Genomic DNA, 27891 nt, shown 5'->3' on the forward strand with positions numbered 1-27891 from the left:
AATCTAAACATTTTCTGGGTTTATTTAACAAAGACTGGGGTCGTCTCTTTTTGACCAAATGCTAAAAATGCTAAATGCCAAATAACCCATTTTCATCTTTAAATAAAATATCTAAAAAATTTAATTTCTAGAGATCTAGAAAAAGATAATTAAATTTCTTCATCTGTATATCTGTCTCTTGCCTTTTCTTATTGTTGCTTTAGGGAACCTCTGGCGACAGTAAAACACACCAGCTGTTAAAGCAACACTAACCAGGAGGACACCAAGACATAATCCAACTATAACATATGAAGACAGACCTCGTTCTGTAATGAGAGAGAGAGAGAGAGAGAGACAGAGAGAGAGAGAGAGAGAGAGAGAGAGAGAGAGAGAGAGAGAGAGAGAGAGAGAGAGAGAGAGAGAGAACGTCACTGTTGGTGCTTAAAATATTGTTAAAATTATAAATTGAGTTTTGGTAATATATCAAATATATATCATTTTTTGGGGGGGATGAGACAATAGCGTCTATAATAGTAGGGCAAAGTATGACCCTTATTGTAAACGGTGCTTCTGATTTGAAGTCCAAAAAAGTTGAGAGTTGTTATATGTCCTACGTCATGTGCTGGAATACACTTGTGTCGGACAGAAGGCCTTTATTAACCCACTGGAGCCGTGTGGATTACTTTTATAAAGGATGAATGCGTTTTTTGGGCTTCAAAATCTCAAGCACCATTCACTACCATTATAAAGCTTGGAAGAGCCAGAACATTTTCTAATATAACTCTGATTGTGTTTGTCTGAAACAAAATAATCATATACATCAAGAATGGCTTGAGGGTGAGAAAATCATGCAATATTTTAATTTAAGACAACATTGAATTTTAATTGAATATAAAGATTAGTCGATACTAGTACTCACCACTGACATTAACACTGAATCTTCTCTGAATGGATCGTCTACTGCTGCTCATCTTCAGTTCATAAAGTCCAGCATCTTCAATTCTGATATTTATGATAGTGAGATATCCGGTCTGATTATTCAGTATCAGTCGGTCTCTGAATCTCCCATCAGCACCATCATATACCGCAAATGTATTGTCTGATTTATATATTTCAGCTATCCGTGTGTCATCATCAGGTACAAACATCCACTGTATCAGATCATAGCTCTGTATTTCAGTATTAGTCTTTAAAGTGACCGATCCTCCCTTTATCACTGACGCAGTCGTCACTTTACCACTGACAACACAAAACACATGAACATTAAATAAACAGAAATAAAGCAGTTGTTGTACTGTGCATTGGTATATGAATATTATACATTTTGTGAAATATCAGTGAAATGTTAAACACTTCAGATCTGTCCAAAGCCATTATTTTAACATGCAGTAGGTCGACTCTCATAGGCACTGCCATGATAATTAAACCCTGATGATTAACGTCTCACACACTGTGACATCAGCTGAAACACAAAACTGTCCATTCAAAACCCAGACGCTATAGAGAAAGAGTTCATGGTACTGACATGAACCAAAGACAAAGTGCAGAGATTCACTGAGATTGTGTAAGAGAATGACTGTAGAATAAGACGGAGAAAAAAAATAAACAGACTGAATATGAAACAAATGTAATGTATTCATATACATATAACAGCAGGGGAATAAATAGACAAAGCAGTGCTCAAAATGAGGGGGGCCTGGGGTGGTCCCTGACCTCCACTAAGCATTGAGGCACCCTCTTTAAAGCACAAAAAATGAATGGGTCCCCTAGTTCATATTAAAATACTAAATGAATTTAAAATTTGCATGCTCCCCTGCAGCAAAGCAATATTGACCATTATTTGTTCCAATTTTACAAAAATCGAATCCAAAAGGTTTCTGTCTAAGCAACTTTCAAGTTCGCCTTGCACTGTTTTTTGGAGGAATTTACAAATCATTAGATTTAGGATTAGGTTTGGGGCTTTTAAAAATTAAAAAATGTCACAATAATTTGAGGGGTAAAAAATGGTTACCCATATGGCAAAAAAAATTAAATATATATTTTTTAATCATATATATATATATATATATATATATATATATATATATATATATATATATATATATATATATATATATATATATATATATATATATATATGAAGAGTTTCGTTGCAAAACGAGATAACCACCGTTATTTATTATTTATTTATTTATTTGGCCAAAATATGTTTTTAAAATATGCCAAATACATTTTGCAGAAAGTCAAGCTTAATTAAATATTCTTAATTTGACAACATAATAATGGGTTTTAACTTTCATATATCAACATATTTTTCTAAATTTATTTCAGGGAAACAAATATATTTATAATTTTGCCACCCATATGGCAAAAAATATACGTTTATTGGCCAAAATATAGAAGTATATATTTACAGTTGAATATGCACTTTTAACATCTTAAACCCTTTTATGTTTACAGGTTTGTAACAAACTAAATTTTTCTTTCAGTGCAATGTGAATATAAATGCTAATTTTTTTTATTTTTTAATATATTTTTAAAAAGTGGCCAAAAATGTATTTAATATATTGGTGAAAAATACATTTTTGTGAACATATTCCTAAATATATTTCAGCACATATTTTTTGGCAATTTTTTATATTTTTAAATATATTTAAAATTATATTTGAAGATATATTTTTTTGCTGTACGATTACGGTTTGAGCTAAGAGTAATTAAGTATTTTTATTAAAATGTTGATCCAGGACAAACAAAAAAAATGTAATGATGGGGGCTTAGCTAGGGGACCCCATCATTTTTGACATAATTCGAACACTGAGCCAAAGTATATCTGAATTATTCACAGCGCCATAAGATCTGAATCAGATCTTTCCCACCTATTGAATTACCCTTTGATTTTCCAAACTGAATCAACTTTGAACAAACAACTGACATTATTTCAACTAAGTTTCATCCAAAAGTTGATTTTTACGCATTTTATTAACATTTTGCAATTAAATGTTGTATCAATGTTGCTTCAACGTTGAATCAAGAACTGAAATTATTTCAACCATATTTCAACGTTGAAGGTCACTCATATGCCTGCTATGTTATTATATTGTAGGATCTGATTTACTTACCACTGACAGTAACGGTGTATGACTGATGTATGGTGTGTGAACTGCTGTTGCTGATATCTACTTCATAAAGTCCAGCATGTTTGATTCTGATGTTTGTGATGGTGAGAGATCCAGTATGAACATTCAGCTGCAGTCTTCCTTTAAATCTCCCATCATGAACATCATCATATGTAGAGAAGAAAGCAGTTTTTCTGTTGAGTTCAGCTAGAGGAGAGTTTTCATGTTGAAATCTCCACCGTATCACATCATATTTCTTAATATCAAGAACATCAGTGTTTAGAGTAACAGAATCTCCCTCCATCACTGACACTGACTTCATCTCATCTGTATAAACATGAATTACACCTGCAGAGAAATATGATTACTCAAAAATTAAGGATATGGCAAATAACACCCAGAAAATAAGTATGTAGGCTACATTATTCAAGATACTCACTAACACTGAATGTCTGTCCTGTAGACTCTCCATTGATCTCTAGTTTATAATCTCCAGTGTGTTGAGTTGTGATGTTTGTGATGGTGAGATCTCCAGTCTGATTATTCACCTGCAGTCTGTCTCTGAATCTCCCATCAGGAACCTCCAATATTAAAATCAAATTGGACTCATTGTTTATTTGAGCTATGAGATTGTCTTTATCAAACCACCAATGTAATACATCATCTCTCTGTAGTTCAGTAATATCAGTGTGTAGAGTAACAGAATCTCCCTCCATCACTGACACTGACTTCACTTCATCACCAAACACACCTGAAACACATAAATATAGAGGCAGTACAATTAAATCTAACAGCCAGTTAAAAGATAACATGCCTAGTAAACCTCGTGTAATTTCTACATTGAATATGAAGACAGTATAGATGGGCAATTTCGAAATATTGCTTCATGAAGCCTCAAAACATTTATGAATCTTTTTCGAATCTTTTGTTTTTAAACTGGCCAAGTCACATAATTTTATCCAAACGAGGCTTCATTCTATTTTCTTTGAATTTATTTTCTTTAAAAATATATTTTTGAAAAAACTTTGCAATTGGTGTGTTAAATGTTTGGATTGAGAACTTGTTGCTTTTACAACATTTTCACCAACAGGGGGCGCCATATTTTGGTGTTTTGACCGCTTCGTGAATAATTTTTGAAGCACGTGGTTCAATTGAAACAAAGCTTCGAATCACGGTTAGTTGTTGCATAATATAATCTCATGTGACGTCTCTCACAAACAATTTGAAACAATTAAATGTCTTCCTAAGGAAATCTATCAGTTAAAAATGTATTATAAGACTATAACAACTGACAAACATTTTGTTTTGGCCTTTTCTTAAGGCCGCTGTTGTATTTGTCACGCACTTCATTCCACAAGGCGTTCATTCTGTTGCTCTTATTTATTTATTTATATTAACAAAAAACAACAAAACATCGATTAAAATTAGGAATCAAATTATATAAAACGAAATTCGTTTTAAAAGAGCGAACAAAACTTAAAGTCCCAAATTATGTCTGACCCATAAGTCGGTAGAAAAATTCCACAAGGCGTTCATTATGTTGCTCTTGTTTATTTATCTTAACAAAAAACGATCAAAATTAAGAAACAAATTATATAAAATAAAAAAATTTAAAAGAGCGAACAAAACTAGTCAAAAATTATGTTTTTATTTAATAGTAACATTTCTACCGACTTATCATTCAATACATTACCACACCCTATATGGCGCCGTCAGTCTTTCATAATAAACAAATTAAATTGAAACGAACGTAAATAAAAATATTATAGCAATGTTTAAACATAATAATATGAATCAAAGACATTTTCTTAAAAGCTAACAAAACCAAAGGTCATGGGTTCGATTTCTAAAGATCAATAATTAAATGTGGATGTTAAAATGACATCGCTTTCCATTAAAGGATTTGCCAAATTCATACATTAAAATAAATTAAAATAAAGTAACACTGTAATTATCAAAAACATTACTGCCAAATGTGACTGCAGTTATTACATATAAACAAATAAAACCAAAATAATGATAAATGGACTTACCGTTGATGGATAAAGAGATGATGAAGAGTAAAGAGATCTTCCTCATCTTGATGTTGGTGGTAAAGAAATAATAAAGATGAGCCGTAAAGTTATTAAAGTATTTTAGTGTCTGATCTCTGTGTGTTAGTCAGTAACAGACACCGCAAAACCAGACAAAGAGACTTGATGATCATTGGATGACCGGTTGGTGTAATGCAGAATCTGTCTCCACTGTTTTCTTTAGTATTGTGAGGGTGATGGGAAATTTCACACAACATGAGTGTCATTTAGAGATAGGGTTGGGTGACAAATGTCATTTCAGGACACTCCATCAGAAGAACATTTAAAGGGATAGTTTACCCAAAAATTTAAGTTGACATCATGTACTCATCATGTTGTTACAAACCTGTTTAAATTTCTTTGTTCTGCTTAACACAAAGGAAGATATTTAAAAACAAATGTTTGTAACCAAACCATTGACTTTCATAGTATTTGTTTTTCCTATGTGGAAGTCAGTGGGTACCATCTGAAGCAATGAGACTTTAAAATACAAATGTTTTAAAAGGAATTTTAATAAACACTTTACAGTCATCTAGCAGTGAAGAGTTACCAAGGGTGGAATTACAACCGAACTTGACAGATCTCGTGACTTTGGCAAAGACAAATCATGACCCAAAAGAAAGTTTAATTTTGAAAATGTTGCTTTTTTGATGCATATTTGACATTTCATCACACAAAAGTAGTAACATGAAGAAAAAATGAGAGAGTTTGAGAAGGGAAATTATCTCACTAATATCTTAAGCAGCAGTAGAGCGCCATATTGGGTTCACAGCATGAGTTCACATCTACATCTGAATATTTGACTGATATGACAGATGATACTTTACACACAAGTGCAAAAGCAAAATGACACACTGAGATGAAATAAATAAATGACCATAATTGTAACAATCAGTGTTGGGGAAAGTTACTGTTACTCCCCAATAAAGTAACTAATTGCGTTACTTAGTTCCTTTTCTTTTAATTAACTTTTGAGTTCTTTTTCTTACTTGGCTGAGGCTTGATCTCTTTCAGGCATTGCATGCGTTTTTTATGAAGTTCTGCATTCAGAAATTGCATATTTTCATCGCAAAAATGTCAAGCTCTGGCCTGCCATCTCCGTTTCTGACTCAAACTGTTCCCGCTAAGGCGCACATAGATTGTGCAATTCTACTTGACTACGTTTAGTTCTGTTCAGTACATTATTTTTTATCGAATTAAATAAACTGAAAAGTAACTTGCATTACTTTAAAAAAAAAAAACTTATATATTATTATACAACAGTTCTTTCTGGTTCTCGAATCTGATTGGCTAAGAGCTATGCGATATTGTACTGATAACGACACAGTAACCGCTTCACCTTTCGTATCATTCCGCCACTTGAATGGAGGTCCTCTAAACAGGCTCATCTCTGAATGGAAAAACACAGACGCGCTGTTTGAATCACTCTCCGTGTGTCTCATTAGTTCACTAGCTCGTAAATCAGTCTGTGAATCCCAATCGGAAGTTATTATTCCGTCAAAGATCAGCGCTCTTGGATGTTAAACTTAATGGGAGTAATGTCTTGTCACATCGCGTGGACGATTAACACTTGGAAAGAGGAATGTAAACACTCATTTTTTCTGGAGCTATATTTCTTATCAGAACGCGAAAACACCGTGGAACTGCAGGTAAGCACCGCAGCTTTTAAATGTGGACATTGATCATTTATTTAATCGCGACGTGACTATTAAGACATGTTATGAGAATATCGCCACTGGTATATTTATAAGCAGCATGCAAAAACATCTCTCTGACACTTATAAAAAACAGTTTTATAAAGTACTGACAAGAACGAAGTCTAATAATAACCGAGTGCTCGTATCGCGTTAAGAGTAAATGGGAAACCAATAGTAAGGCGAACATGAGAGCCAGGGAATCCCTGTCAGAGATGTAGCCCAGAGAGGGCGGTGGTCAGCGGGGCGAGTGAACACTGACGTCCGCTCATGCTTTGGTTCTCATTCGTACCGAATCTTACTAAGCAAACGTTCAAACAGGCGCTATCTTTACTAATCGACTGCAGATTTAAATATAATACATATACATTCTCGACTGAACTAATCTTAAAACTACACTTTGTGACCAAGAAACGGTAATATAAAGAAACGTCTGCTCCGTCCATTGAGTTAATATGAGATTCAAAGCAGCCGAAAGTGTTTCCTGTCATTCTGGCCGCTCTCAAATCCGTGGCGGAAGAAGTAGTTCTCAAACAAAGAGGCTTTTAAAATAACTCCGTTGTTGTTTTCTAGTTTTCGTTTTTCAAACGTGTGCCGTCGAACTGTTGTATAAAAGCAATATCGCTCTCGGAGTCGTGTGATATAGCTCTATATCATCACGGCTGTGATTGCCTCCGGCCTCGTGCCTCTGGCCTAATCACAGCCGTGATGATATAGAGCTATATCACACGACTCCGAGAGCGATATTGCTTAAATGTGTACATTTATAAAGTAATGCGTTACTTTACTCGTTACTTCAGAAAAGTAATATTATTACGTAATGCACGTTACTTGTAATGTGTTACCCCCAACACTGGTAACAATTTAGACTAAACTCTTAAGCAATTAATACTTAATCTGATAATTTGATAATAATAATCATTATTTTAATTCACCTCATCAATATATTAAAATAACACACATTTTATGAGGGACATTAAATCCACATTTACACTGCAAAAACAGTTTATTTATTTCTCTTATACAAGTACAATTTAATCACAAGAAATCAATTTGTTTCAAATGCACATAGAGTACACAAAAATATTTATACATTTCATCTCAAAAGAAGCACACATTTATTTTTGTCCATGTTGTGTCCATATATTTGACTCAATAATATCTTTGGCATTAACCCTGCTTCAGTTGTTATTAAAGAAAACAGAAATATGAACTCAAAAATATAAATCCACACCAGCACCTAATTGTGAGAATGTTCAATTTAACAGTGTTGGCTTGATGGTGTCTGTGATCTTTTCTTCAGTTAGTTCTGCTAGACGTGATGTCATAAATCAGAACAGCAACAGTAGCTGCACTCACCAGAGCAGAGACCACCAATCGGATCACAGATTCAGAAACATGACAGCAGCAAACACAATCTGAAAAAACAAAATGAAACAGATCAGATGTTTTAACGTTTCAATGCTTTCATTTGAGAAAAAAAAAACTTACACTGACCCATTACTCTGAATATCATTAAAGGTAAAATGGTGTATGACATCATTTCCTGTGCCTCTGGAGTGATTGACTCACATATGGAGGTCACAATATATATAAGTACTTACAAACTAATAAACACAAACATCACCTGAACACGTCTGACAGAGATGAGTGATGTTGAAATGTTGAGTCTGATTCCCGATAGAATTGTTCACCACACAACTGTATGTATTGTTAGTCTGATATTCAACCTCCAGAGATAGAGAGAGTCTGATGTTGAGATCAGACACACTGATGCTGGACAATAAACTGTTTCCTTTGTACCAGGACAGACTCACATCAGTTACATTAATCACTGAACACAATAATAAACAGTTTGAGATTGATAATGAGTTTTGTGGACAGTAACTAGAGATGACAGGAACGGGCAGACGAGCTGAAAAACATTTGAGAACAAACAAAAATCAATTTATTAAATGTGTGGATTCATATGACACATTCATATAAATCATGACAGCTAATATGTCAAAATGTTTTTATGTAATACAAAACAACAAATCTTTACTCACCATAAACAGTAACATTAAATCTGTGTGAGGTATTCTGTTTGCCTCTAATGGTTATATTATAAAGTCCAGTGTGTTGAGTTGTGATGTTTGTGATGGTGAGATCTCCAGTCTGATTATTCACCTGCAGTCTGTCTCTGAATCTCCCATCAAGAACATCAGCATTTATTGAGATCTTGTTTGCTGCTCTGTTGATTCTAGCTATGAGATCCTCTTGAGGTCCAAATCTCCACAGTATCAGATCATATCGCTGTATTTCAGTAATATCAGTGTGTAGAGTAACAGAATCTCCCTCCATCACTGACACTGACTTCACTTCATCACCAAACACACCTGAAACACAAACACATTTAAACTAATTCATCTGGAAACAGAAATAAATGCACTCTAAAAATGGCTGGGTTATTTTTTAACCCAAAATGCTGGGTTGAGTCTGTTGGGTTGTTTTGCTGGGTTATTTTTTTACATTTTTAAACACTTTTTGGGTAGTTTCAGATTTCTAGGTGTTGGGTTAAAACTGCTGGGTTATTATGTTGGGTTGTTTGAAGACCCAGCTAGAAATAAAAAGTTCTAAGAACGTTCCCTGAAAGTTCCAGAATGTTCCCAAAAACATTATGCCAACGTTAAAAGCGGCTAGTTTTTTTTGGGTTCTGGGAGCGTTTCTGTTGTCTGAACGTTAGAGTAATGTTACATTTTACCATTTTTAAACGTTATGACAATGTCATGTTTTAATGTTCACACAATGTTTAAAACAACAGCTGTTTATTATATTGACTTGTTTGACTGTTATGTAAATGATAGAGAAACATTGCATTTTATTATTTTATAAAACATTATTTCTGAATGTTCAGTAAATATATTGCTGTAGAAAACTCAATTCACTTACTAGGTTTAGATGTTGATGTTTCATTTTAAGTCATTTGTTATGAAAAGTTATTAGTGTATTTCTGTGGTTGTTGGTACATAATGGTAAAGATCATCACCTAGTTCATTTACTAATCAAAAGTTTATTTTCTGCCAATAATGTATATTAGATCCACCTCTTTCACAGCAGTTTGTCATTAAGGAGTTTTAGAAACTTTGGACAAAAATATCCGCTGTATAGTTGGGATGCCCAAACATCAAGAATCAGACTATGAATCTCAACCATGGTGACAATTAAAATTGTTAAAAAAATCCTTATTTATCGATGCTGCAGTGCATGCTGGGAGTCCTGAATGAGGTTTGTAATTTGTTAATACCCAGCATGCATTGCAGCATGAAGTTTTTCATTTAATTGTCACCATGATTGAGATTCATAGTCTGATTCTTGATGTTTGTGCATCCCAATTATAAATCAGATATTTTTTGTCCAAAGTTTCTAAAACTCCTTAATGACAAACATCAAGGGCGCGAAGCACATGAGCCTCCCCAGCTAGAAATAAAAAGTTCCAAGAACGTTCCCTGAAAGCTCCCGAATGCTCCCAAAAACACTCCGCCAACGCCAAAAGCGGCCAGTTTTTTTTAAGTTCTAGGAATGTTTCTGTTGTCTGAACGTTAGAGTAATGTTACATTTTACCATTTTTAAACGTTATGACAATGTCATATTTTAATGTTCACACAATGTTTAAAACAACAACTGTTTATTATATTGACTTGTTTGACTGTTATGTAAATGATAGAGAAACATTGCACTTCACCATTTTACAAAACACCACTTCTGTATGCAGTAAATACACTGCTGTAGAAAACTCAATTCACTTACTAGGTTTAGATGTTGATGTTTTGTTTCGTTTTGAGTCACCCTTGTTGTGATTGGTGTTTGTTTTGGTTGGTCTCTTGACACTTGACTTTTTGCTTGCTGGTTTTTTCCTGGTTGTGTTGACTTTGTGTTGATGCGCCACATTTGTTATGAACATGCCAAGTTGATGGTGTTATTCTGTGGTTGTTGGTACATAATGGTAAAGATCATCACCTAATTCATTTACGAATCAAAACTTTATTTTCTGTCAAAAATGTAAATGAGATCCAGTGCTTTCACAGCAGTTTGTCATTAAGGAGTTTTAGAAACTTTGGACAAAAAAATCTGCTGTATAACTGGGATGCCCAAACATCAAGAATCAGACTATGAATCTCAATCATGGTGACAATGAAATGATAAACTTCATGCTGCAATGCATGCTGGGTATTAACAAATTACAAATCTCATTCAGGACTCCCAGCATGCACTGCAGCATGGATAAATAAGGATTTTTTAAACAATTTTAATTGTCACCATGGTTGAGATTCATAGTCTGATTCTTGATGTTTGGGCATCCCAACTATACAATGGATATTTTTGTCCAAAGTTTCTAAAACTCCTTAATGACAAACTGCTCTGAAAGTGCTGGATCCCATTTACATTTTTGACAGAAAATAAAGTTTTGATTAGTAAATGAATTAGGTGATGATCTTTACCATTATGTACCAACAACCGCAGAATAACACTATTAACTTGGCACAACCCAACCTGCTGGGTTAAAATGTGTTACCCAACCTGCTGGGTTACTTTAACCCAGCATGTGTTCTGTCCAATATTTACCCAGCGCTGGGTTGCCAATTGGGTTGTTTTTAACCCAACCATTTTTAGAGTGTGTAAATCTGATCTATAAATCATAAAACATGTATAACTCACCCATCAGACAGCAGGAGCACAAACAGAGAAAAACAAACATGAGAAATATTTTCTTCATCACTTCAGGGGTCTGTTAAAGTCTTACTTGAGTTTGAAAGACAATATGAGCGTGATGTGGTCGATGCTGATGACTTCCGTTCGATTTAACAACTGAACGAGGCCACCATCAGTTTCACACACACGTCATCTCTCTAAAACTCATCTGATCATCCTGCACTTAACTAGTTAAATAACATGTAAAATCATTAACATATTGCTTTAAAATATCAATAAATATCAATAAAGTAATGTGGTTTTGTTGTGTTGGTAGATGTGAGATGTGTGTTTGTCTGTTTGTTGATGTTTGTGGGTGCATTTGTGTGTTTATTTGAGTGGTGTGAACCGCACGTCAGTTTTCCTTTTCTGTTTCCTGTCCAGCTTCAATTCTACACAAAGTGGTTAATATTCAAACACAAATGCATGAATGTCTACTCTAGGCTATATAATAATCACTTTTTGACCTTGCAACCAATGCTGAATTTTACTGAAGTTTTTTCGGCTTTAGAAGCTGCAACTATTTATTCAATGTTTATTTAATTTGCACATGTGTACATAGCATCTGTTTATATTTATGAATTATATTTATTCTGTACTAGCCAATTGTGTCTACATTCATTATTTTTACAAAGGATGTATAAGTTAAAGGTGAAGTCTGATGACTTAAGGTATCACCTACTGATAAATAAATCAATCATTTTAAAGCAATAAGACTTTAACTAGAGATGTTTTGAATGTAGTTTAAAGGGACACTCCACTTTTTTTAAATAGTTAAACATTTGATTTTCACCGTTTTGGAATCCATTCAGCTGATCTCCAGGTCTGGCGCTAGCACTTTTAGCATAGCTTAGCACAATCCATTGAATCTGATTAGACCATTAGCATTGCGCTCAGAAATAACCAAAAAGTTTTGATACTTGACTCTTCTAGTTACATCGTGTACTAAGACTGACAGAAAATAAAAAATGGTCCTCTCGGTTACTTTCAATAGCAGGGGACTATTTTCAGGCGCTGAACAGAACAAAACTAAAATAACAGCCTCATGCAAAGCATTCTGGGAACTAGAAACCCTCATCAACCTTTTCTGTTTTTTTTTCTTCAGATTTTGGTTCCCAGAATGCTTTGCATGAAGCTGTTTTTTTTTAGTAAAAAATAAAAATAAAGTCTTGTTAATGTTTAATGTTTATTTAACTTTGAACAAACTGTTGCCAGTAAATAACATACATTTAAATCTACAGTAAGTTTTTTATGCATTTGATAATAATAACTATTATTTAAATTCAACTCATCAATATATTATAACAAAAGAGGGACAATTAAATCCACATTTACACGCCAAAAACAGTTCATTTATTTCTCCTATACAAGTTCAATTTAACCACAAGAATCAATTTATTAGCACATACAGTACACATGAAAACATTTATACGTTTCATCCCAAGACTTGCTTCAGTTGTTATTAAGGAAAGCAGAAATGTGAACTCAAAAATATAAATCCACAACAGTGCCTTAATGTGAGAAGAATATAAAGTTGATCAGTGTCGGTCTGATGGTGTCTGTGATCTTTTCTTCTGTTTAGTTCTGCTAGACGTGATGTCATAAACCAGAACAGCAACAGTAGTCACACCCACCAGAGCAGAGACCACCAATCGGATCACAGCTTCAGAAACATGACAACAGCAAACACAATCTGAGAGAACAAAATAAAACAAATAAAAGTTTTAACCTTAAAGGTATAATGATGACAAGTATGACATCATTTCCTACGGATGATTGACTCACATTTGGAGGTAATAAATGATAGAAATACTTATAAACCTCATCTTAAATTTTAATAAAAATCATCTTGGTTAAAAAAAAGTGTAACAGACGATTAAAAACAAACATCACCTGGACACGTCTGACTGAGATGAGTGATGTTGAGATGTTGAGTTTGGTTTGTGATGGTATTGTTGAGTACACATCTGTATGTGTTTGTATCCTGATATTCAACCTCCAGAGATAGAGAGAGCCTGATGTTGAGATAAGTCACAGTGATGCTGGACAATAAACTGTTTCCTTTATACCAGGACAGACTCACATCTCTCACATTCAACACTGAACACAATAATGAACAGTTTGAACATTGTGAAGAGTCTCTAGTGATGACAAGAACGGGCAGATGAGCTGAAAAACATTTGAGAACAAACAGAAATCTATTTATTATATGAGTGAATTCATATGACACATTCATGTAGATCATGACAGCTAATATGTCAAAATATTTTCATGTAATACACAACAACAAATCTTAACTCACCATAGACAGTAACATTGAATATGTATGAGGTTAGTCTGTTGCTTCTGATGTTTATTTGATAAAGTCCAGAGTCTGTGGTTTTGATGTTTGTGATGGTGAGATCTCCAGTCTGATCATTCATCTGCAGTCTGTCTCTGAATCTCCCATCAAGAACTTTATCATATATTGTGATCTTATTGGCCTCTTTATTGACCTCAGCTATACGAGTCTCATTTGGTCCAAACCTCCAGTCTATCAGATCATCTCTCTGTATTTCAGTAATATGAGTGTGTAGAGTAAGAGAATCTCCCTCCATCACTGACACTGACTTCACTTCATCACCAAACACACCTGAAGAACACAAACACATTTAAAGTCATTCATCTGGAAACAGAAATAAATGTAAATCTGATCTATAAATCATAAATCATGTATAACTCACCCATCAGACAGCAGGAGCACAAACAGAGAAAAACATACATTAGAAACATTTTCTTCATCACTTCAGATGGCTGTATAAGTCTTACTTGAGTTTAAAAGACAATATGAGCGTGATGTGGTCGATGCTGATGACTTCAGTTCGATTTAACAACTGAACGAGACCACCATCAGTTTCACACACACGTCATCTCTCTAAAACTCATCTGATCATCCTGCACTAAACTAGTTAAATGAAATTTCATTAACATATTGCTTTAAAATATTAAGGAGAAATAAAGCTTTGTTTTAAAATGGATTAAATTTTATTTTCTCCCAAGGGTTTTTCCCTCCTAGGACTTTTATTTTTATTTCCTCGGCTAAACAACCCGGGGTTTTTGTTTTTTTCTCCTAGGGGGTTTTTTACCCCGGGGAGGTAGCCTGCTTTGGCTTAACTTAGCTTCTTCTCCTAGACGTTACATTAGTAATACGCTCGCTCATAATGTCGCGTCATAGCCGCAGCAAATTTGACTGCTTATGCTATTGTGTATTATGTTATGCTATCTGTCGTTTTTCTGTGCTTTTACTGCTTCTATTAATGTAAAGCTGCTTTGAAACAATTGAGTATTGTGAAAAGCGCTATATAAATAAAATTGAATTGAATTGAATTGAATTAAATAAATAAAAGCATGAGTAAAACATACGTGTGTACTGCATGTTTGACAGATAAACAAATGCAAGCCTAAACAAAAAAAGACACTAGAGGCCAACTTGACCTGAAAAGTGTCACGAAAACTTATATTATTTGGTTTTGTTTTGTAAGAAAATTAAAACTTGTCTTCTGCATGAGTAATAACATCATTCAATAGGTGTGTAAAATAATGTGGTTGTGTTGTGTTGGTGGATGTGAGATGTGTGTTTGTCTGATAGTTGATGTTTGCGTGTGCATTTGTGTGTTTTTTGAGTGGTGTGAACCGTACGTCACTTTTCTTTTCCTGTCCAGCTTCAATTCTACACAATGTGGTTAAAATTCAATGACAAATGCATGAATGTCTACTCTAGGCTATATAATAATCACTTTAACGCTTTGACCTTGAAACCAATGCTGAATTTTACTGAAGTTTTTTCTGCTTTGAAAGCTGCAACTATTCAGTTTGCACAGGTGCACATAGCATTTGTGTATATTTATGAATGATATTTATTCTGTACTAGCTTATTGTGTCTACATTCATTATTTCACAAAGGTTATAAAAGTCAAAGGTGAAGTCTGATGACTTAAGGTATCACCTACTGATAAATAAATCAATCATTTTAAAGCAATAAGACTTTAACTAGAGATGTTTTGAATGTAGTTTAAAGGGACACTCCACTTTTTTTAAATAGTTAAACATTTGATTTTCACCGTTTTGGAATCCATTCAGCTGATCTCCAGGGGCCTCATTTATCAACATTGCGTAGAAAATGTTCTATATTTGTACTTACGAATGAAATTTAGAATGTGCCTAAGTACAAAAAAATCGGGATTTATCAAACGTGCGCACGTGGTTCGTACGCACATCAGTAAGTAATCCTTGATGATAAATCCAACTTGTTCTTAAGCACCATGCTCGTGCATGTTCATAGTCATTTGCATTCCGAAACGCCTCCAATGAACCATATATGGTGACAACACCTCCCGTTATATGTCACGTGGTTGTGCTTTTTCCCTCATCACAATAATGACAAAGACAGCGTAAAAGAGGAATTTTACAGACACAGAAATTGAGTTACTGGTGGATGAGGTTAAATCCTAATAACACATCCTGTTTGGTTTACTTAGTGCGGGAGGAATGACTAAGAAAAGAAAACAAATCTACATGGGAACATGTTACCAGTGAGTTTAATTCCGTTGAATATGAGGAGAGAACACTTCCAAAAATAAAAAAGTGGTTTGACTTTAAATTATCAGCAAAAAAAAAAAAAAAAAAAAAACGCGTCACAGCACACCGACGTGAAACGAGTGCAACTGGAGGAGGACAGACAACTTTCCACCTTGGACAGCAGCATATAACCAGCGCTTTGAAAACGCGCTACCTGCGGAATGATTATTTGCCAAGTCTTCCAATAACGCAAGATAAGCCATTGCACTGTGTCAAGCATTTGTCGGAGACTTCATTTATACAAATCACATGTAGAGCTTTTACAGATACAGATACATATCACAAATAAATCATTATACTTATTTGCTTTTACCATACTGACATTAATCATTTTTAACACCTGCTTGTGGATAAAAAATAGACACTTCTTTACTCACTGGAACAGGGTCCTGTGTAGTATCGCTATTCTACCACTAGATGCTCTGCGTACGCATACTCAGAGGTGTGCGTATATTTACACAGATTTCTACGTATAAGTGCAATTTGATAAATTCCACACTTTGCGTAAAACTGTTCCTACGCACACTTTACGCACACTTCTGTACGTACGCACATTTGATAAATGAGGCCCCTGGTCTGGCGCTAGCACTTTTAGCATAGCTTAGCACAATCCATTGAATCTGATTAGACCATTAGCATTGCGCTCAGAAATAACCAAAGAGTTTTGATACTTGACTCTTCTAGTTACATCGTGTACTAAGACTGACAGAAAATTAAAAATGGTCCTCTTGGTTACTTTCAATAGCAGGGGACTATTTTCAGGCGCTGAACAGAATAAAACTAAAATAACAGCCTCATGCAAAGCATTCTGGGAACGAAAAACCCTCATCAACCTTTTCTGTTTTTTTTTTCTTCAGATTTTGGTTCCCAGAATGCTTTGCATGAAGCTGTTTTTTTAGTAAAAAATAAAAATAAAGTCTTGTTAATGTTTAATGTTTATTTAACTTTGAACAAACTGTTGCCAGTAAATAACATCCATTTAAATCTACAGTAAGTTTTTTATGCATTTGATAATAATAACTATTATTTAAATTCAACTCATCAATATATTATAACAAAAGAGGGACAATTAAATCCACATTTACACGCCAAAAACAGTTCATTTATTTCAGTTCAATTTAACCAGAAGAATCAATTTATTAGCACATACAGTACACATTAAAGCATTTATACATTTCATCCCAAGACTTGCTTCAGTTGTTAGTAAAGAAAACAGAAATGTGAACTCAAACATTTAAATCCACAACAGCACCTAAATGTGAGAATATAAAGTTGATCAGTGTCAGTCTGATGGTGTCTGTGATGTTTTCTTCTGTTTAGTTCTGCTAGATGTGATGTCATAAACCAGAACAGCAACAGTAGCCACACCCACCAGAGCAGAGAACACCAATCGGATCACAGCTTCAGAAACATGACAACAGCAAACACAATCTGAGAGAACAAAATAAAACAAATAAAATGTTTTAACCTTAAAGGTAAAATGATGACAAGTATGACATCATTTCCTACGGAGTGATTGACTCACATTTGGAGGTAACAAATGATAGAAATACTTATAAACCTCATCTTAAATTTTAATAAAAAGCATCTTGGTTAAAAAAAAGTGTAACAGACGATTAAACACAAACATCACCTGAACACGTCTGACAGAGATTTTTGATGTTGAGATGTTGAGTTTGGTTTGTGATGATATTGTTGAGTACACATCTGTATGTGTTTGTATCCTGATATTCAACCTCCAGAAATAGAGAGAGTCTGATGTTGAGATCAGACACACTGATGATGGACAATAAACTGTTTCCTTTATACCAGGACAGACTCACATCTCTCACATTTAACACTGAACACAACAACACACAATTTGAGCTTGATGATGAGTTTTGTGGACAGTAACTAGAGATGACAGGAATGGGCAGAGCTGAAAAACATGAGAGAATAAACAGAAATCATTTTATTATATGAGTGGATCCAAGACACATTCATATAAATCATGACAGCTAACATGTCGAAATATTTTAATATAATACAAAACAACAAATCTTTACTCACAGACAGTAACATTGACTCTGTATGAGATCTTCTGTCTGCCTCTGATGTTTATTTGATAACGTCCAGAGTAATAAGTTGTGATGTTTGTGATGGTGAGATCTCCAGTCCTATCCAGCTGCAGTCTGTCTCTGAATCTCCAATCAAGAACATCATCAAATATTGAGATCTCTTTAGCCTTTACAATGATTCTTGCTATGGCAGAATTTTGATGTCCAAACCTCCAGAATATCAAATCATCTCTCTGTAGTTTAATATCAGTGTGTAGAGTCAGAGAATCTCCCTCCATCACTGACACTGACTTCACTTCATTACCAAACACACCTGAACACACAAACACATTTAAAGTCATTCATCTGGAAACAGAAGTAAATGTAAATCTGATCTATAAATCATAAAACATGTATAACTCACCCATCAGACAGCAGAAGCACAAACAGAGAAAAACAAACATGAGAAACATTTTCTTCATCACTTCAGGGGTCTGTAAAAGTCTTAAAGACAATATGAGCGTGATGTGGTCGATGCTGCTGACTTCCGTTGGATTTAACAACCGAACAAGACCACCATCAGTTTTAACACACACGTCATTTCTCTAAAACTCATGTGATCATCATGCACTAAACTAGTTTAATAAGTCATAAGTGAAAACACATGTTTGTGAAAACATGCATGTTTGACAAATAAACAAATGCAAGGCTAAACAAGTTTCACCTGAAAAGTGTCACAAATATTTATATCATTCAGTTTTGTTTTGTAAGAAAGTTAAAACTTGTCTTCTGCATGATAACATCATTCAATAGATGTGGAAAGTAATGTGGTTTTGTTGTGTTGGCAGACGTGAGATGTGTGTTTGTCTGTTAGTTGATGTTTGTGGGTGCATTTGAGTGATGTGAACTGTAAGTCACTTTTTTCCTGTCCAGCTTTAATATACACAAAGTGCTATTACAGTGAACATTGTGACATAATGTTGAAGGTTAATATTCAAACACAAATGCATGAATGTCTACTCTAGGCTATATAATAATCACTTTTTGACTTTGCAACCAATGCTGAATTTTACTGAAGTTTTTTTCTGCTTTAGAAGCTGCAACTATTTATTCAATATTTATTTAATTTGCACATGTGTACATAGCATCTGTGTATATTTATGAATTATATTTATTCTTTACTACATTCTGTCTACATTCATTATGTCACAAAGGTCTGTGTTATAAAAGTCAAAGGTGAAGTCTGATGACTAAAGGTATCAACTACTGATGAACAAATCAATCATTTTGATGCAATAAGACTTTAAAGGTCACATTCTTTCTGATCTAATTTTTAAGCCCTAGTTAGTGTATAATGTTGCTATAATAGCATAAATAATACCTGTAAAATTATAAAGATCAAAGTTCACTGCCAGGCGATATATTTTCAGAATTCACATATATATAACAGATATATAACAGAATTCAAAGCCTACAGCGAATGGCCGGTTTGGACTACAGCCCTCTACTTCCTGCTTTAATGATGTCACTCGAACAGTTTTCTGACTAAACTCCGCCCACAGGAATACATCAGTTGTCAGCTAAGCTAACGGCAAGCCAAGCTGCTATCGAATCACAACACACTAAACAAACTACACAATCAGAACTCGATATGTATTTCTGAAGGAGGGACTTCATAGAACAAGGAAGACATCAGACCGTTTTAATAAAAACACACTGTTTTATGACCTCAAGATTTAATATCATTTAGACTAAATGGCACACACATCTACTTATATTATCCATCCATTTCAGCAGATATTAAGCTCATATTCAAATATACCGTGAAAGAAATGACTGTGAAACAGCAAATATTACATTCAGTACACATTGTCTATGTCTTGCAAAATATAATTTAAAATATAAGTTTATGAGCAGGTATGTTTTTTGATGCTCATATAAGCTAAAAGTTGCTTGTGCGTTCGTGATGCTCATCCTGTTACTCTGACATCGTTCGTTTCTTTTTCTTCAAAGAGACATTTTTTTCTGCAAAAAAAAATTTGTTAGCACACAAAACAGATGATCAGACAGTAAAAAGTGTCACACATCTTTAAATGAGCAATCTATCTTCCAACTTTCATTCTAGCATCATGTATTTCCATGTCTATACTTAATAATCCTTCAAACTGTACACTATGTACATCCAAACCCTATAATTTGATCAGTAACAATGACTGCATGCAAAACTATTTTATGCGGCCCGTTAATGAAAATTACCATCACATTCTTCAACGGCATAATTTTAAAAGTGTAGTAAGGGGTTAATCCACACTTGCAGTGCTTAAGTTTCATAACCCAGCATTAATGTTGTCCTTCAAACCTATGTCAAAGGTTGCAGTGTCTAAAGTCAGTTTAAAAAAGATGTGAAAAGCGCTAAAGTAATTAGATATTAGGGGTGCACCGATATATCGTCCGATGATGCTTGCTATGCTTCTCAATGAAATACGGTGAAATGCCGCTATATCCAAAAGCCAGAGGGCGCTCTCATGCAGAAACTCAATATGCGTTGCAGATAAAGAACCATACACACGCAGATAACACGCAGCTCCAGTATATGTCTTAAAGGTGCAGTGTGTAAATTTTAGCGGCATCTAGTGGTGAGGTTGTGAATTGCAACCAATGGCTCAGTTCACTGCTCACCCCTCGCTTTTGAAACGCATAGAGAAGGTACAGTAGACATCAGCGGACAAACATGTCATCTTCGGAGACAACTTAGTATAAAAAGTTTGTCCATTAAGGGGCTTCTGTAGAAACATGGCGGCACAAAATGGCGTCTTCCATGTAAGGGGAATGTAAAAACATTTCATTCTAAGGTAATAAAAACATAACAGTTCATTATGAAAGGTGTTTACACACCCCTGATCATATAGTTTTGTGTGTTATTTTGCATTTCTGTCAAGAGATCCTTCTAAAAATTACACACGGCACCTTTAAGGATATATTTATATTGCTGTTCTTAAAACCTTTTCAGCTATTTTCATTATAAAAAAGAATATGTATAATGATTATGTTTGAGGAGTGTTGCTTTATCAAATGCATGTAATAAACGACTCAAACTAACAGTGATTCAAGATTGATAAGGATTTATTGATCAAAAGCTGTCGTACATGAAATAGTAAATAATATTAGCTGTGCGATTCAGAATAGTTATCAGCCACGTATTATTAGTGTACATCGGCATTTATCGGTGCACCCCTATTAGATATTCATAAACACATCTCGTCATTTATGATATCAAACTTTTATATCATATGCAGATCTGAGATGATTGTGAATAATTATATTGTAGTTACTTACCAGTGACAATGACTCTGAATCTCTTGTATGAGGTTTTTCCATCAATGGTGATTTTTAGTTCATAAAGTCCAGAATGATCAGTTGTGATTTTTGAGATGTAGAGAGATCCGGTCCTTTTGTTCAGTTCTGCATTTTTGCTGAATCTCTTATCAACGGTTTTGTTGTTATTCTGGATTTTAGCTATGAGGGTTTGTTGAAAAGCACCAGGTATAAACTTCCACTCGATCACATCATCTGTCTTTATGTTATGAACATCAGTCTTAAGACGGACAAAATGTCCCTTAATCACTGTAATCCATTAAAAAAAACACAATCATTATAAATAATTATATACAAAGATTATATACATCTATCACTAGCACTTATATAATTTTATTATTATTATGATCAGTTTAAATTCTTATGTTATAGTCTCTTTACAAATCATATTTCATCATCTGATTATAAAGACTGATCTGGCTCAGACATACAAAGAATCTCATGTTTGATATTAAATCAGTGTAAACCCTCGACATTCAATTCCAGAAGACACACAAAAGATGATTTAATGAGTAAGGAATAATTGACGACAGGCCATTTATTATAAGAAAATGTCATGCATAATTTTTAGAGTCAATTATTCCGCTTATTATAAAAATAGGCACCAGAGCAATATTTTTGGTAACCGTGGTATAAGAGGAATAATTGACTCATTTGAATTATTTTTTTAAAAAGCACTCCGCTTAGCGTCGTGCCGCATAACCACCCTGGGTGTGCATTATTTTCTTATAATTCAATGGCCCGTTGTCAATTATTCCTTACTTAATATACACTAGTCAACATTTAAAGTGAATCAAAACCTTTTATAAAAGTTGTTTGAATAATACCTGATCTTACGGACCCCCAAATAGGACATGGAGAGTGTAGTTACGTGTGCGTGCGTGAAACTACCGTGTTTAGTTTTGCGTGCTCATGTGAAACTTTCGCGTACGCACGTGAAACTAAACTTTAAAAAAAATCTGCACATAAAGGTTTTGCGTGAGCACATAAACTTTAGATTTTTTTTACTCCAATGTCACGTTAGGCCGGGGCTTGGTACAATCTTATCTAGATGAACTTTTTTGATCCACTTCAAATCAAAGTGTATATCAAGTATATCCATTTATTTCTTAATCTGTAGATGATTCTTACCTGTTTGTATTGTTGCTTTAGGAAACCTGTGGCGACAGTAAACCCCACCAGCAGCTGTTAGAGCAACAATAACCAGCACACCAGCACATAATCCAGCTATAACATATGAAGACAGACCTCTTTCTGTAATAAAAGAGAGAGAGAGATGCATTAATGTAACTCAATGTAATGTTCAACTAGTTTCTTTTTTACTTTCATTACAAGGCTCTACTTTAACTTCATTTTGGAAAAACTTAGGGGCACAAACCACTTTAGTTAATTTTTTGAGACAATATTAACGTGCCACAATATAACATGAACAATATGGGGGAATGCATAAAAAACTGAGCTTAAAATGACATCAAATGTCTTTCCGTAAAAAATGCCATTTGACTGGCATACAACTACATGTCTATCCCAGGATGGTGTGTATGTTCTATACTTTCATGAATATGCATCAGAGACTTCATGAGCAGAAAAGTGTTTTAGTCGCTTCATGAAATAAAGATTAAATCACTGTAGTCACATGATTTATTTTAAGGATGTCTTTATAAGAACTTGACAGTTGTGAGTTGCATTACTCACTTGGACAGGGTGAGTTATTAATAACAACGTTCTCATTTTTAGGTGAATTAATGCTTTTAAAGACAAAAGTTACTCACCACTGACATTAACACTGAATCTCCTCTGAATGGATCGTCTTCTGCTGCTCATCTTCAGTTCATAAAGTCCAGCATCTTCAGTTGTGATGTTTTTGATGGTGAGATCTCCAGTCTGATTATTTAGCGTCAGTCTGTCTCTGAATCTCCCATCAGCACCATCATATACTGCAAACATATTGTTTGATATTTTAGCTATCTTAAACTCATGGTCAGATGCAAACATCCACTGTATCAGATCATAAGTTTGTATTTCAGTATAAGTCTTTAAAGTGACCCAATCTCCCGTTATCACTGACACTGTCGTCACTTTACCTGTAACAACACCAAAGACATGAACATTACAGTCAGATGAACATACAACAATCCTGAAAAACAAACACACTGGGAGAAAGAATGAAAATGATAAATTTTAAAAGCACCTACTGTACATTTGTACATGAATATAACAAAAATTGAGAAACGGCTACAGTATTTTAAACCCGTAAAAAAGATGGGCGACGCAACGTCGCCTCCTTCCATTGTAATGAATTGAAGCCAAAATGTCCAACCATGAAACATAAAAACGTCTCTCTGATGAAGTCAATACGGAAGTGACTTAAACTGCAATTCATCGACTGGTTGCTTGAGGCTGGCTCCAAAAGGGAGTCAGTTCCCATATACCCCCATGTTAAAATGCCCAACTTTACAGTAGAAAATAATATGTTTACAGCCTTTTACAACAAGTGTTTTTGGTCTATATAGCTAATTTTACCCTTCATGACAACTGTAAGGGGGTGAATTTTTCTGTAAATCCTCCGTATAACTTATATTAAGCCTTACAGTTCTGCATAATTAAGGGCGGGGCCGCTTGAGTGAGTTGTCACTAGAGTCGAGCTAGGGGCACATGGTTTCAGCAAGCAACCACCTCAGCTTCACCCATGCCCCGCCTCTTTACCCATTTTCGGATATCTGCGAGCAGTGCTGGGCAAGCTACTTGGAAAATGTAGTGAGCTAAGCTACCAGTTACTTCACATTAAATTAAGCTTCACTACACTGAAGCTACCCCCCTGGGAAATGTAGCAAGCTAAGCTACATCAATAGTAGCTTGCTACATCCAAGCTACTTTTAACCAGTTTTATTATGTTATTATTTATTTAGTTTCCATTTAGCATTTTGGTAATACCATAGGTACTTTACATTATGGGGCGGTTTGCTGGACAGGTCTTATCCTACTCCCAGAATAAAATGCATGTTTGAGCTGCCTTAATTTAAGAAACCCCTGGCCCTGACATATCTTAACATAGGGGTCTCCAACGTGGTGCCCGCGGGCGGTAGGTAGCCTGCACAGAGTCTGTGAGGTGCCCGCCAAAGCACATTCTATTAAGTGTTTTAATTGTAATATTTATTACATGTTTTTATATTAGCTTGGCTTGATGACATAACCCAATCAGAGGTAGCACGAGTCTTCACAGAATGCGAGTGGTAATGTTTTGTATGTATGAATGAAGGAAGGCTGCAGAAATCGAACATACGTGACAAACGACGTCCTGTGTCGATTCAAAATGACACGCTTATTCTCAAATTCAGGATGACTTCAGAAATGTTTGGAAAATTGTAGCTTGTGTGGAAGCTACCTCACTACTTGGTCAAAAAAAGAGCTTAGCTACCGAAAAGCTATTTTATTTAGAAAGCAGCTAAGCTACCGCCAAGCTACTGAAAAATGTAGTTAAACTACTAGCTTCGCTACTTGTAGTGAAGCTACTGCCCGGCACTGTCTGCGAGTGATGTGCGGGCAAGATTGTGACGGCAAGCGCCCCTACTTTAGTCTTCAAAAACAATCTTCAGGAACCTAGGGGTGACGATACTACATTCATCTTTTTTTACAGTCCATAGCAGGGTTCCCCAAATCTTACCCTGGAGGGCCGGAGCACTGTTTAGCTCCAACCCTGATCAAACACACCTGAGCAAGCTAATCAATCTCTTCATGATAACTAGAAAATAACAGGTAAGTTTGATTAGGGTTGGACCTAAACTCTGTAGTGCTCTGGCCCTCTAGGGTAAAATTTGGGGAACCCTGGTCTATGGTTTGGAGCCAGGGCAAGTGCAGAAGGAATCGTCCATGGAGCCAAAGGCGGAGCCGCGGTATTTCAAACTTCCACCCAAATGCTCGTGTGCCCAATTCAAGCACACCAATCATAACGACACGCCCCATTTCTATAGCATCAAATTAGCTAAAATAAAACTAAGCACAAAAATGAACACTTGAACATATATCAGCGTGATAACAACTATCTTAACTCATTCACCGCCATTGACGAGTTATTTCGTCATTTATGAGTTCATACTTAACTAATAAATGTGCCTTTCTGGACGAATTTCAAAGTGAAAGTTTAATACCGCTTTTATCCAGCAGATGGCGCTAAAACGAATTTATCAAAAACATAAGTTAAAAAGAGTTAATAATTTATTTTAACTTCGTTTATGTTTGATAGTCATTCTGAGTCTGATCTCTAACATAAATTTCTTTACAAAAACGCAATTTTTTAAGCTTTTTGCTCAAAATGTTGTATTTTTGAAGAGAAATATCCATATTTCAGTGGTTAAATTAAGTAAAAAAAAAAGAAAATATATAATGAAACGTTTTTTCCCCATTTTGTTTGTTTGTTTGTTTGTTTATTGTTTGTTTGAAAGCAGAGGGTGTGTTCTTTAATTTGATATAATTTCTATGTTTATATATTTATAGAAAATAATTTTTCCTGCAAGGAATTTTGTGAAAATTTTGTTAAAATCACAAAAATGCAGGTGGGCAACTTTTCTCAAAAAGGCTGGCGGTGAATGAGTTAAAAGAAAAAAACATATTTTGGAAAATGATATTGGAAGTGTAATTTTTTTATTATTTAGAGCAGTGTCCCATTTGTTTGAATGGAGAGGGTGGGGTTTATGACTTGTGCTGCAGCCAACCACCAGGGGGTGATCAAAGAGCCAGGTGCTTCACTTTTTAGGATGTATGAGACACACCAGATTAAACTAGACAAAAGTAGACTCAAAAGACTCACCACTGACAGTAACTGTGTATGACTGATGTATGGTATAACTACCACTGGTGCTGCTGAGATCTACTTCATAAAGTCCAGAGTGTTGAGTTGTGATGTCTGTAATGGTGAGAGATCCAGTATGAACATTCAGCTGCAGATTATCTCTGAATCTCACACCATGAACATCATCATATGTAGAGAAGAAAGCAGTGTTTCTGTTGAGTTCAGCTATAATAGAGTGAAACCTCCACAGTATCACATCATATTTCTTAATATCAGGATCATCAGTGTGTAGAGTAACAGAATCTCCATCCATCACTGACACTGACTTCATCTCATCTGTATCAACATCAATCACATCTGTAGAAAGAAATGAAAATGATGGACAGAGACTTTACATTCATTATAAAAACCATAATGATGTATTTAATTCCATTACGAAAATTAACCATGTTTTTGTGGTAAAAGTGAAATAATAACATAATTTTCATAAGGGTTATTCATGTAAAGCTTGATATACTCACTAACTCTGAATGTTTTTCTTGTAATCCTCACTCTGGTAAACTCTAGTTTATAATCTCCAGTGTGTTGAGTTGTGATGTTTGTGATGGTGAGATCTCCAGTATGATCGTTCAGCTTCAGTCTGTCTCTGAATCTCCCATCAAGAACTTCAGCATATACTAAAATCAAATTGGCCTCACGGTTTATTTGAGCTATGCGTTTCTCATTCCCACCAAACCTCCAATCTAAGAAATCATTTGTCTGTATTTCAGTAAGATGAGTGTGTAGAGTAACAGAATCTCCCTCCATCACCAACACTGTCTTGACTTCATCACCAAACACACCTGAACACACAAACAGAAACAATCTGAATACAATACCATGTGAAACCTTTTACAATCAAACCAAACCAAGTAATATCATTTAATATCAATATCTGGATCAATAAAACATGATATACATACATACCTAAATAATAAACCCCAAACCACTTGCAGTTATTATATTATTAAACAAATCCACATTTACCAAAACTGTTGCATGTTGATAAACAAACTTACCGTTGATGGATAAAAAGGCGATGAAGAGTAAAGTGAACCTTTTCATGTTGAGTCAAGTATTTTAGTGTCTGATCTCTGAGCGTTAGTCAGTAACAGCCACCTTAAAACCATACAAAGAGACTTTTATACTGATGGAGATTCACTGGTGTCAGCATGTGAAATATCCGGTTGGTGTAATGCAGAGTCTGTCTCCACTGCTTCCCTCTACAGTCTGGCCCTGTCCGAAATGGCGCACTTCATGTGGATCTCGTGGCCTTAAATTGCGCGTACTCACTGAGTCTACGAGTCCATAGGGTGACCCATCTGTAATTTTTACGATTTGAAGTATGCTCATTAGCGCCCCCTTTGCACCCTTGATGCGGTCTTCGGTGAAGCCCACACTGCAGCAGGCTTCGCGCACTTTACCAACCCAGAAGTCCTTGCG

The 27891-nt window shown here is 34.9% G+C and overlaps 3 protein-coding genes and 1 long non-coding RNA gene across 5 annotated transcripts; all 4 read right to left on the bottom strand.

Moving 5' to 3' along the window:
* Positions 1-31: 31 nt before the first annotated feature.
* Positions 32-27891, bottom strand: LOC129452877 (uncharacterized). Of its 2 annotated transcripts, XM_073861600.1 has the most exons (5): positions 27468-27891; positions 26931-27251; positions 26428-26766; positions 23393-23704; positions 32-305 (listed from the first exon to the last, which is right to left on the bottom strand). In XM_073861600.1, the coding sequence occupies exons 1-5, from the start codon at positions 27511-27513 to the stop codon at positions 160-162; spliced, it is 1164 nt and encodes a 387-aa protein (XP_073717701.1). In that variant the 5' UTR covers positions 27514-27891; the 3' UTR covers positions 32-159. The 2 variants fall into 2 exon arrangements, 1 of the variants encoding a protein (XP_073717701.1); XR_012365741.1 differs by lacking the exons at positions 23393-23704; positions 26428-26766; positions 26931-27251; positions 27468-27891 and adding an exon at positions 899-1360 and having other exon boundaries at positions 183-305.
* Positions 3076-5355, bottom strand: LOC141359326 (uncharacterized). The gene is made up of 3 exons (XM_073861607.1): positions 5129-5355; positions 3535-3846; positions 3076-3443 (listed from the first exon to the last, which is right to left on the bottom strand). Exons 1-3 carry the CDS (start codon positions 5172-5174, stop codon positions 3091-3093), a joined length of 711 nt encoding a protein of 236 aa, XP_073717708.1. The 5' UTR covers positions 5175-5355; the 3' UTR covers positions 3076-3090.
* On the bottom strand, positions 8161-18825 carry LOC129452900 (uncharacterized). The gene is made up of 4 exons (XM_073862384.1): positions 18670-18825; positions 8910-9239; positions 8489-8776; positions 8161-8279 (listed from the first exon to the last, which is right to left on the bottom strand). Exons 1-4 carry the CDS (start codon positions 18725-18727, stop codon positions 8161-8163), a joined length of 795 nt encoding a protein of 264 aa, XP_073718485.1. The 5' UTR covers positions 18728-18825.
* LOC141359234 (uncharacterized) lies at positions 20192-21861 on the bottom strand. The gene is made up of 2 exons (XR_012365642.1): positions 21582-21861; positions 20192-20270 (listed from the first exon to the last, which is right to left on the bottom strand). It is a non-coding gene; the product is annotated as an uncharacterized lncRNA (long non-coding RNA).

The sequence above is a fragment of the Misgurnus anguillicaudatus genome, chromosome 23 (genome assembly GCF_027580225.2).
Source record: "Misgurnus anguillicaudatus chromosome 23, ASM2758022v2, whole genome shotgun sequence".
NCBI lineage: Eukaryota > Metazoa > Chordata > Actinopteri > Cypriniformes > Cobitidae > Misgurnus > Misgurnus anguillicaudatus.